The 13,148-nt window shown below is 40.5% G+C and overlaps 1 protein-coding gene across 1 annotated transcript in view; it reads left to right on the top strand.

Moving 5' to 3' along the window:
- STAC (SH3 and cysteine rich domain) overlaps window positions 1-13,148 on the top strand; it is a 564,997-nt gene that overhangs the window by 113,671 nt on the left and 438,178 nt on the right. The window contains exon 2 of the mRNA XM_040433343.1: window positions 347-623. Within this exon, the coding sequence (XP_040289277.1) occupies window positions 347-623 (277 nt within the window). The remainder of the gene's footprint in view (window positions 1-346; window positions 624-13,148) is intronic.

Raw genomic sequence — 13,148 nt, forward strand, 5'->3', positions numbered from 1 at the left:
TTATCCTCTGTCCCAGTAGAATATCTTCAATCACACAATATTCTCATAACCCTTCAGTAAAAACAGTAGCAAATAAACACTTTAATTTTAAAATTTGCAAAACGATAAAATTGGGAACAGGGTTCTTTTTGGTCTTACAAATAATATACACAATAATGATTTAATCATATTAAGATTAGCAACAAATCTTACTTCATAAAAATGATGGATGGCATTTTACATCTTACTAATTTTAATGTGGTTTATATCTATTTTGTTTATATTGCAACTTATACATAAGGTAGATACAAATATAAAAAAAAATAGGCAAGCATCTGATTTTAAAATCTCCCTTTATTGCTTACAGCTCCAGAAACTTAAGAAATCACTGTCATTCAAGACCAAGAGTGTACGAAGTAAAAGTGCTGACAACTTCTTCCAAAGACCTAATAGTGAAATGAAATTCCAAGTAGAGTTGGAGCCAGAAGGTAGTCCCACCAACGCCAGCCAGATCCAAAGCGCAGAGACTCAGCTTTCAACCCCTACCAAAGTCCTACAACCACCTGACAGCAAGGCACATGCTTTTCAGGAGCACATCTTTAAAAAGCCTACTTTTTGTGATGTATGCAACCACATGATTGTAGGTAAGACTTTCACAAGCGACTGTTTTGAGTGTACATCTGACATATCATTCGGACTCACTACAGGTATTCTGGGCGCTACATGACATGTGGTTCCATTTCCATTGGCAAGTCAAAGATATTTTTTATGTTCAGAATTATAATGATTGGTTACATAAAACATTAGGACAGCCCGCAATGACTATTTATTAAAGGGAATCTGTCACCAGTTTTATGGTGTCCTAACTAAGGGCAACATAAACTAGTGACAGGTCTCCTTAGGAAAAAGCTGGGTCACTTTATTTAATTGACCCAACCATTTTGCCAAAATCTTATATTGAACATGCATAATGATGAGTCCCGAATATTCATGAGCTTATGGATTTCCCCGCCCACCTGCTGCTGAGTCAGTTAAAAAAAACTGTCGATCAGAGGAAAGAGGCGGGAGGGCCATGAGCTCATGAATTTGGGGACTTATTGGCATGCGCTGGAGCTGTTAGGATTTAAAAGTGAGTGCAGCATAAAACTGGTGACAGATTCTTTTTAGGGTCCATTCACATGACCATAGGCCGTCCGTGCGCATATTGCAGAGCGCAAACGGCAGTTCCACAATATATGGGCACTGGCCATATGAATCCCGTACGACGGATATGGACCCATTGACTTGAATGGGTCTGCAATCCTCAGGATACTGTGTGGAGCTGAGGAACAGATCGGAAGCCCACTGAAGCACTCGGAAGTACTTCTGTGGGCTTTTTGGTCCGTGCCTCAGCACTGCAAAAGATAGGACATATCCTATTTTTTGCCATATATTGCAGATCGCGGACCCATTCAAGTAAATGGGTCCGTGCCGTAATACAGGATTCACACGGCTGGTGCCCTTGCATTGCGGACCACTATTTGCGGTCCACAGAATGGGCACGGTGCACACACGGTCGTGTGAACGAGCCCTTAATAATATTATCTGATGCAAAACGACCTCTTTTACTTTGCTATTATCTCCACCTAATTAGCTCCCAAGCATAAGACCAGCCAGCTCGAGTGCTTCTTTCATTTGGTGCTTAGCCAAGTCCATTTGTTAGTGTAATGCACTGTGTGTATAATGCAGAAAAATTCTTGTAGTATAAATGAAAATATTCCAAGAAGTGTTAGGTAGTTGGCTAAACATATATAATGTTTTGGGTTGAGAAATTCAGGATTTATGAGAAGTGTTGTCTCAGTTATGTCTAACTTGTAATAGAGTTTTCAAGGGAAATGAAATGTTTAAAAAGTGGGACACAAATGGTTACAAATAAAAAAATGAACCATTCTCACCGTCACCTATCTTTCGCCACTGCCTTTCACATGCGGGTCAAATCCCGGAAAGCCGCAGGTTGTCCAGCCCTGCCCTATGGTAAGTGATATATTTAATGAGTAAATTTCATACATATATCCCTACATACAGACTACAATCATCAGAAACCTGTAAACCTACAAAGCATAGTAACACCATCTGATGCCTGCCTGACTCAAATAATTTGCAATTACAAAATATATTATGCAAACACAGGGGTTTTGCAAGAAAACACATCTTTTGAGAATGGGGAACAAGGATTAAAGGATAACTGTCATATTTTCATCAAAAAATCAATTTTAGCATATGTTACTGCTGCAGAAGCATTATGCATAAAGCAATCTTTAGTTTCTTCACTTACCACTGTTTTCCTTGAGTTTTCCACTTAATTACAGCTGTTTTGAATCCTACATTATGAGGATCTTCTCAAGATGGCTCCTCTGCCAGTTCTCTGAGACCAAAACTGCATTCCCTCAGGTCACATACAAACTTGATGTAGCCAGCAGCTCCCTGCCAGCCAATCAGATTGGATTACTGAGAGACACGCCTCCTCACTCTGAAGCCTAATGCAGGCATGCAGTGTGAAGGACCGCCCCTCCGTCTTCCTGTCTTCTTAGCCAGAGAAAGACAAGCCCTAATAACGGTCTTTTAAGGAAGAAGTAGAAAGGGACAGAGGACATTAATGAAAGCTGTTATTATAAGGTAATGACAGACTAACTCAGGTATACATGCCTAGCTCCAATAAACTAGCAAATAAAAAAAATATGACAGTTACCCTTTAAGCTGGCCAGAGCAGGTAAAGGAAGAGCACAGGCCAAACACCTACAGTACAATGTGACTGTGTAAATACATTGTACCACTCTAGGAACAGTCTGGCAGCAGATGGTCGTAATATCTTTATCCGGGAAGGCAAACTTTCTGATGGCACTTCACCATAGGTAGAACTGATAAAGGTACATAGGTACAATAAGTATATTCATTCTATCTACGGTGAAGTTTGGTTTTAAGTGGCTCCCACCAAACATTTCTCCCCAGCTTGTTTTCCGCAGTACCATGCATGAAAGTGGTTCAATTAGAGTAGCGGACTTGGATGGGGGAGTAATATCAATGAACCAGCAAAAGGCTTTGAACCAATAGGTTGTTCATGTGATTCACAAGGAGGAATGCTCTTCGGAGTGCCTGCGTATATCTTGCACAAAATTTATAAAGGGGGTTATCTGAAGAAGACAATCCCTTTAAGATTCAATATACTGCAGTCAAGTGCAAGTTCAGTAGTTCTTTCTGCCTCATTTAGAATTAGTCTTTTTGAGCCTAAGACTAATGTAACGTCATAGACTACTAAAATGTACATTATTTATTCTTGGCTCTAACAATAGATAAAGGAGATTTTTAACTTCAGATTAAAGATTCAGGGCCAAGGCCATGACGAGCCATCTGGTATTGCAGCACAAACAACTGAAGCCATGAAACAGAAGCTGTTATTTCTATTTAAGAAATGTATCATGATTTATCTGTCACGCTGTAAAAATTTACAAATTCAGGACAATATGTTCAACAATAGTATGAGCCATCAACATCAGAAAAAACAAAGTCACATTTATTGCAATTTAATTTATTGCCTGTTTACAGTATAGAGGCCAGATAGAAAACTGCTTCCCCAATAAAGATGTTCAGTGCACGGTACGATTTCCATTTGCAGCATATATCTCGTTTACCCATATGCTATTCTTTCTCTCCCCTTTGGTGACAGTCACCTTAATGGATATGGTAGTAAATAGTGTATGAGGTGACAAGAACCCAGCAAAGATCATATCAAAAAGGAATTAAAAATAATAAATTGCAATTTTTTTTATCCTCCCCATAAACTTTTGTTTTTTTGCACACAGTAGTATCATATGTTAACCCCTTCAGGACCCTTCCATTTTTCACCTTAACCACTTCCCGATTGCCCATTGACTATAAACGTCCTTGGGCAGTCGGTTTATTTCTTAATGGACGTTCTGGAACGTCCTTTCAGAGATGACAGCTGCAGTGACAGCAGCACACCCCAGAGAGAAGGCAGGGACCGTTCCTGTATGTCCCTGCCTTCTAAATCGCTGTATACACAGCGCTCAACGAGTGCTGTGTATACATATTAGGAAGCGCTATGCCTCCGGGGCCGGGGGAGTGCAGGAGCTGTCGGATCTTCTACAGACCTCGATCAGCCCTGCACTGAGGCTGTACAGCATAGTATACTGTTGTACAGCCTCTCTGTGGGGTGTATTTCCCCTGTAACTGGGGCTACTATGTCAGCCCCAGTTGCAGAAAAAATCTACAGGGTGGGCCATTTATATGGATACACCTTAATAAAATGGGAATGGTTGGTGATATTAACTTCCTGTTTGTGGCAAATTAGTATATGTGAGGGGGGGGGGAAACTTTTCAAGATGGGTGGTGACCATGGCGGCCATTTTGAATCCAACTTTTGTTTTTTCAATAGGAGGAGGGTCATGTGACACATCAAACTTATTGGGAATTTCACACGAAAAACAATGGTGTGCTTGGTTTTAACGTAACTATATTCTTTCATGAGTTATTTACAAGTTTCTCTTTGTTTACAGCCATTGACATGTCGCCGAGGTTAACACGTGAGGAGCGGATAGAAATTGTGTTGATGTCTGGTGAACGCAGTAACCGGGTCATTGCAGCAGATTTCAATGCAAGACACCCTACGAGACCACCCATCTCCCATGCTACAGTTAGCAAACTGCTTGCTAAGTTTCGTGAAACTGGTTCAGTGTTGGATTTGCCAACATGTGGACGCATAAAATCTGTCTCTAATGAAGAAACATCAGTGGCTGTCCTAGCTTCATTCAGCAAGAGCCCACAGCGTAGCACTCGCCGCATGTCACTGGAGAGTGGCATTAGTCGAACATCCCTTCGGCGGATATTAGCTACTCACAAATGGCACCCTTACAAACTCCAGCTACTGCAGCATCTCAACGAGGATGACCCAGATCGGCGCACTGAATTTGCAGAATGGGCAAAACAAAAATTGGAGCAGGACCCTCAGTTTATGCAGAAGATTCTGTTCAGTGATGAGGCAAACTTTTATGTGAATGGTGAAGTTAACAAACAAAACCACCGCTATTGGTCTGACACTAACCCACATTGGATAGATCCCTCCAAGACTGTTGGAACAAAAAAATGATGGTATGGTGTGGTATATGGAGTACAAAGATAGTGGGGCCATTCTTCATCAATGGAAACCTCAAGGCCACTGGATATGCGAAATTTCTACATGATGATGTGTTTCCCTCTTTATGCACTGAAGCTGGCACGTTCCCTGAGTTTTTCCAGCAAGATGGTGCACATTATGGGTGTCAGGTCAGAGCATTCCTAGATGAACAGTTTCCTGGAAAGGGGATTGGTCGTCGTGGGCCAGTTGAATGGCCCCCAAGGTCTCCCGATCTGACCCCCTTAGACTTTTATCTTTGGGGTCATCTGAAGGCAATTGTCTATACTGTGAAGATACGAGATGTGCAGCACTAGAAACTACGGATACTGGAAGCCTGTGCTAGCATTTCTCCTGCGGTGTTGCTATCAGTGTGTGAAGAGTGGAGAAGAGGGTTGCATTGACAATCCAACACAATGGGCAGCACATTGAACACATTTTATAAGTGGTCAGAAACTTGTAAATAACTCATGAAAGAATAAAGTTACGTTAAAACCAAGCACACCATTGTTTTTCGTGTGAAATTCCCAATAAGTTTGATGTGTCACATGACCCTCTTCCTATTGAAAAAACAAAAGTTGGATTCAAAATGGCCGACTTCAAAATGGCCGCCATGGTCACCACCCATCTTGAAAAGTTTCCCCCCTCACATATACTAATGTGCCACAAACAGGAAGTTAATATCACCAACCATTCCCATCCTGTATAGTAAAAAAAGAAAGAAAAGGAAGTTAAATGTCCCTCAGAGGTCTTGTATGAAAACTTATGGGGGACACAAAGTATAAAATAAAAAATATAAAAAAAGAGTGTTTTCAAAAAAAAGGTTCACATTTAAAAAAAAATTCCCCCCAAATCCGTTATTTAAAAAATGTTAAAAATAGAAGAAAAAAAAATAGACATATTTGGTATCACCGCGTCCACAATGACCCGCTCTATAATAATATCATATGATCTATCCCATCATGTGAACGCCATGAAAAAAATAAATAAATAAACATTGTGCCAAAAAAACATAATTTTTGTGAGTTCACCTCCCAAAAAACATTTTGTTAATCAATCAAAAAGTCGTATGTATCCCAAAATGGTAGCAATAAAAATGTCACCTCATCCCGCAAAAATGAGCTCCCACACAAAAACATAGCCATAAAAATAAAAATAAATATGGCTCTATGAAAATTGTAACACAAAAACATGTTATTTTTTTTTAAAAATGCTCTTATTGTGTAAAATGTAAAAAAATAAAAAAATAGACATATTTGGTATCACCGCATATTTAACAATTGGCTCTACAAAAATATCACATGATCTACCTCATCAAGTCAATGGTATAAAAAAATATATAAATTATGCCAAAACAGCTTTTTTTTGTCACCTCACAAAAAACATACCGTATTTTTCGCCCTATAAGACGCACCGGCCCATAAGACGCACCTAGGATTTTGGGTAGGAAAATAAGAAAAAATATATTTTTAACCAAAAGGTGTGCTTTTGGTGGGTTTGGAACTAATGGTGGTCTGTGGATGGTACTATTACGGGGGATCTGTGGATGACGGACACTGTTATGGGGGGATCTGTGGATGACGGACACTGTTATGGGGGGATCTGTGGATGACGGACACTGTTATGGGGGGATCTGTGGATGACGGACACTGTTATGGGGGGATCTGTGGATGAAGGACACTGTTACAGGGGGGATCTGTGGATGACGGACACTGTTACAGGGGGGATCTGTAGATGACGGACACTGTTACAGGGGGATCTGTGGATGACGGACACTGTTATGGGGGGATCTGTGGATGACGGACACTGTTATGGGGGGATCTGTGGATGATGGACACTGTTATGGGGGATCTGTGGATGACAGACACTGTTACAAGGGGGAAACGTAGATGACGGACACTGTTACAGGGGGATCTGTGGATGACGGACACTGTTATGGGGGGATCTGTGGATGACGAACACTATTATGTGGGGATCTGTGGATGACAGACACTGTTACAGGGGGGATCTGTGGATGACGAACACTGTTACAGGGGGGATCTGTAGATGACGGACACTGTTACAGGGGGATCTGTGGATGACGGACACTGTTATGGGGGGATCTGTGGATGACGGACACTGTTATGGGGGGATCTGTGGATGACGGACACTGTTACAAGGGGGATCTGTGGATGACGAACACTGTTACAGGGGGGATCTGTGGATGGCACTGTTACAGGGGGGATCTGTGGCTGGCACTGTTACAGGGGGATCTGTGTCTGGCACTGTTACAGGGGGGATCTGTGTCTGCCACTGTTACAGGGGGGATCTGTGTCTGCCACTGTTACAGGGGGGATCTGTGGCTGCCACTGTTATATATGTGCCTTCCACAGACCCTCCACCCCATAACAGTGCCATCCACAGACCCCCCAGCCCATAACAGTGCCATTCACAGACCCCCCCACCCCTTAACTGTGCCATCCACGGATGTTATCCACAGATCAGGCCCCCCCCCGCCGCCGCCCCCCCAGTATACAAATATAAAATGTCTTATTCAATTCAAAATTATTACACATGCCACCTCACTCCTAATAGTACCTTACATCCTAATAGCTTCTGTACAATGCCGGCAGGCAGGCCGGGCGGCTGGCGCGTCACTCACTGACGTCACTTGCCTGCGCCGCCTGCTTCATTCATAAAGTAGGCGGCGCAGGCACGTGACCTCAGGGAGTTACGCTGCTGCCCGCCCGGCCTGCCTGCCGGCATTGTACAGAAGCTATTAGGCTGTAAGGTATGTGAGGGGGCATGTGTAATAATTTTTTATTGAATAAGACATTTTATATTAGTATACCGGAGCGGCAGGGCGGGACTATAGTACACTGACTGCACCGCCCCGCCGCTATTGCCGGCCCCCAGCTCCTCCTCCCAGTCCCTCCCCCGGCCCCCGCTCTCTCGTTCATCGCATCCAGTGATGTTAAACTGTCAGCATTCGCCCCATAAGATGCAGGGGCGAATGCTGTCTTATGAGGCGAAAAATACGGTAATATCAATCAATCTAAAAGTTTTATTTACCCCAAAATGGTAGCAATAAAAACATCACCTCGTCCTGCAAAAAACAAGCCCTCACAGAAGACTATAGCCAGAAAAATGTTTTTTTTGCAAAAATAAATTTAATTGTGTAAAATGTAAAAATAAAAATAAAAACTAGACATATTTGGTATTGTTGCATCCGTAATGACTGGATCTATAAAAATATCACATGATCCACCACATCAAGTTAACAATGTAAAAAAAAAAAGAAAAATGACACTAAACAGCTTTTGGGACTTCACCTCCCAAAAAATAAGATAAAAATCTACCAGAAAGCCAAATGTGCCCTAAAATGGTGCCAATAGAAACTACAGCTTGTCTAACACAAAATAAGCCCTTATGTAGCTCATGAAACAAAAAATATAAAAAGTTATCGCTCTTAAAAACCATGAAAGTTAATTCCATATTATAAAATCCAGATGCCGCTCCTTCCCTTTTAAACCCTGGTGTATCCCCAAATAACAGGAAACAGGGAAAAAAATAAAAATAAAATTGGACTTGGATCCTACAAATAACTACAAAAATCAATTGAACCAATTAATAAAAAAGGGTAAATTAAAAGGTATATTGAACACGGAAGAGGCAACATATATGAATAACCAATGCCCAAAAATCCCCATTTTTTACTACCTGTTTAAAATCCATAAACATCAAACCAAACCCCCCGGACGTCCGATTATCTCGGGTATCGACAGCCTGACAGCGAATTTATCAAAATATGTCGATACTCTATTACAAAGTCATGTACAAAAACTCCCTGCCTATCTTAAGGACACGAAACATATCTTACAATTATTGGAAAATATCGAATTGGAAGGATGGCTACATTCTGGGCACTCTAGACGTAACCTCCTTATATACCATTATAGAAAATTCTAAAGGAAGATCTACAAGTGAATACTTTTTGGAAAAAGATGGAAAAATGCCAAAAAATCAAATCACCTTTATTGGGGACTGTATTATGTTCATCCTCACCCACAATTATTTTAAATATAATCATGATTTTTATCTGCAGACATGGGGTACTGCGATGGGGACTAGATTCGCACCAAGTTTCACAAACCTATATATGGGTCAATGGGAGGAGTCAGCCATCTTTCCCTATGGCGGACTTGGTGCGGGTCTGGTCCTCTGGAAATGTTTTATTGACGATATTGTTTTTATTTGGAAAGATGGGGAAGCAGAACTTGAGAAGTTTTTAATTGATCTAAATAAAAATGAATTTTATTTAAATTTTACGCCACAATACAGTAGGGAACTAATTAATTTCTTGGATTTAACAATATTTATTAAAGAAGGAACCATTCAAACTAAAACATATCATAAACCGACTGATTGTAACAGTTTTATCCCACTGAACAGCTGTCACCTGCCCATCTGGCTTACAAACATTCCCCGAAGCCAATATATCAGGATACGTAGAAACTGCTCAGAGATCACTCACTTTGAAGAGGAAACTAGGGAATTAAACAATAAACTTATGGAAAAAGGATACGATAATAAAAATCTAAAAATAATCGTGGAACAAATCAGAAAAGTGGACCGTAATACACTTCTACAGGATGCAGGAGAGAAAAAAGAGAAAAAACAAATTAATGAGGGGACTGATCCAACTAATACCCTCATTAAAATGCCTATCATTTCAACATATAGTGAAGGATCATTTATCCTGAGGAAGATCGTTAAAAAGCACTGGGAAATGCTACGCCAGGATAAAATGATAGGGGAGAAAATTCCGGCACATCCAACATTCATCTTCAAGAAGGCTTCGAATTTAGCTAACATGATAGCCCCCTCATGCAGATCATCTAGCTACCCTAAAAAAACCAGCCAAATAGGACGGAGAGGTCTCTTTCCCTGTAAATTATGCAAAAATTGCAAGAGGATAAAACCCGGTTTAACTAAATACCCTATAACAGAGATAGGTAACACTCATCATACCTACAAAATTAATCAGTATATCTCCTGCAGCACTAGGGGAGTAGTATATTTTATTAAATGTTCTTGCCAGAAACTTTATGTAGGGAGAACCAAACGGGAACTAAAAATCAGATTGGGTGAACATTTAAAAAATATAAGTAAAAAGTATGAGGGACACCCCTTGTCCCGTCACTACACCGAATTCCATGGGGTCACCTTTTCTGGCTCTACATTTGGGGGTATCGAAAGGGTTAAACCGAATATAAGAGGTGGAGATTTTATACAACACATGTCACGTTGTGAGAGCAAGTGGATTTTCCGACTGAACAGCCTAGCCCCAAGGGGTCTAAACCAAGAAATCAAACTTTTTGCTTTCTAATAAAAATCCTAATAAAATAACCATAATAAAATACCCCTAATAGCCCAAATAACAGCGCAAATATCAGACTTTCCACAGACAGAGAAATTGAATCCCTGAACCATTGGAATATACCTCATAGCTCCTTGATACACAGATCTAGAATTACAGCGCTGGAATGCTTAGCAGTTACCATGGGAACCGGAATCCTATTTGCTCCATAGGACTGATTGTAACAATCGTCCCTGACGAAGAAGTCCGCTGACTTCGAAACGCGTAGGATTGGTTTTTTGGTCCTTGGAAGTACCCGTACTATAGCTGTGACGTCACACGCTACGCTTCTCGGATTCCCTTACCATCACGCTCCTTCGTACGCGCGCCAGCCGGAGCGACGCGCGCGATTTTTGAAGTTGAGCAGGAAGACTCGCTATCTATCTTGTACTATCGAGCACTGTGAAGATTCAATTTACTAGGAGCAATTTCAACTTATACCCGATTACAACAGGTACTTATTATTGCTACTTGACTTTACCCCATGTGTTCTTTTATTCCTGCGCTGATACCATACTTTTTCTTCTGATATCCCCAAATAACAGTTTACGACCACAATTGGGGTGTTACTGTATTCAGTTGAAAGTCGGTAGCAAATTGTGGGGGGATATTCTCCTGTTATCTTTTGTGAAAAAGAACATTTTGGGCTTAAAGCACCATTTTCATGTAAAAAAATTTTGGGGTAAAAAACAATTTTCACACCCAAGTATTAAAAACTCTATGAAACATATGTTGAGTGAAATGCTCGCTACACCCCTTAAAAATTCCTTGGGTGGTGTGGTTTACAAAATGTGGTAAATTTTTGGGAGTTTTCACTGTGGGGATATCTCAGGGTCTCTTCAAATGCTACATGGTGCTCAAAGACCATTCCAGCAAAATCTGCCCTACAAAAATCATATGGCGCTTCTTGCCTTCTGTACCCTGTTGTGTGCCCAAACAGCAGTACACGACCACATATGAGGTGTTTCTGCAAACTGCAGAATCAAGGTAATAAATATTTAGGTTTGTTTTGTTGTTAACCCTGGAAATGAAAAATGTGCGGCAGATGTATGGGGTGCCGTCTGACGAAGTTCCCAAAGACTATTCACTCCATTGCATCTTCTGCAAATAGTCATGTACACTAAATAAAAGACTTTACAACATGTGACACTAGCAGCGTAATATACATGTTTCAATGTCCGTGCAAGCTGCAATATGTGGAAAGGACGAAAAAGGCCCCTTAAAAAACGCATCGCCGAATATATAAACAATATAAAAAAAGGGTATGACAACCACTTCCTATCTAAACATTATAAAACACATCATAATCAGGATCCTACAGGTTCAATATTTACTGCTCTTGAAAAGGTCCCTACACATTGAAGAGGAGGCAATCACATCTTTAGAATGTCTAGACTCGAATCTAAGAGATTTTACGAACTAGGCACCCTCCTCCCCAATGGACTCAATGCTGACCTTGAAATCTTTGGCTTCTTATGAATCTTATTACTGATGTGAGACGCTCCTTGCTGACGTGAGATAGCAGTCAGGCTGTTTTACCAGCACTGCTATCTCCCTTCCGCATTCAGCGTCCACATCCATACTTCCATCAACAAGTGATGTTTTTTGACATTTTTGATGTTTTTGGTCTCCTATTAATTATCTTCCACTAACATCACTGCTTACAAGAATTATTAGTGATTGTAATATATAGTATATATACAATACTATATAATATGACATTTTTATATCTACTCTTATTTTACCACTATTATTCTTTATTTATGTCTATAGCTATCATATTATCTCATTAAACCAGCTATATATCCAAATCATAAGATTGTGTATTGTAAATTAACTGTATATTGAAAAAGCCTCATCAAAAACGCAATGCGCTTTGTCCAACTGCACCCACTTCCGCTATCTTCCCCCTGTACCCAGCGTTCATATTCATATTTTCATCATGTCTTTTGGTCTCCTATTAAACATTATCTACTAACATCATTGCTTGCAAGAAATAATAGCGATTGCAAAATATAGTATATAATAGTATATACAATACTATACAATATGATATTTTTATTTTACTATTATTATTATTTTTTATCTATATCTATAGCTATACGTTTAAACCATAGTATTGTGTATTGTAAATTAACTGTATATGAAAAGCCGCACTAAAACCGCAATGTGTTTTGCCCAACTGCACCCATTCCTGATACAGCCATGATATCTGCAGCAGAAGAGTGAATCCAAAGCAGGTGTTCCAACCGACTTAAGATATTGACCCAATAAGACTATAAAGGGTCTACCATACCTGGGGGTCTCCTAACCAGGAAGAAGACTGAGATCTCCAAAATGCGTTTGGTGAGAGAGGACCCCCAGCTAAATATCATTTATCAGCACCGGACCCCCATGTCCTCAAGAGCGCTCTAATCAAGTATTTTCCTGATGCGGCACCTGATATCAATTGCAGCTGCGTAAAAGCTAACCTGCACCTTGGGCCCTGTATTCATCACGCATTCGTAAGGATAGTCCGGAAGGTACAAGCACTGCGAGCTCTGTAGGCACGTGGGACGCCGCGGCCACAGATACTAATAACATCAGTGGGTTATTACAAACAGT

The sequence above is a fragment of the Bufo bufo genome, chromosome 5 (assembly GCF_905171765.1).
Source record: "Bufo bufo chromosome 5, aBufBuf1.1, whole genome shotgun sequence".
Classification (NCBI taxonomy): Eukaryota; Metazoa; Chordata; class Amphibia; order Anura; family Bufonidae; genus Bufo; species Bufo bufo.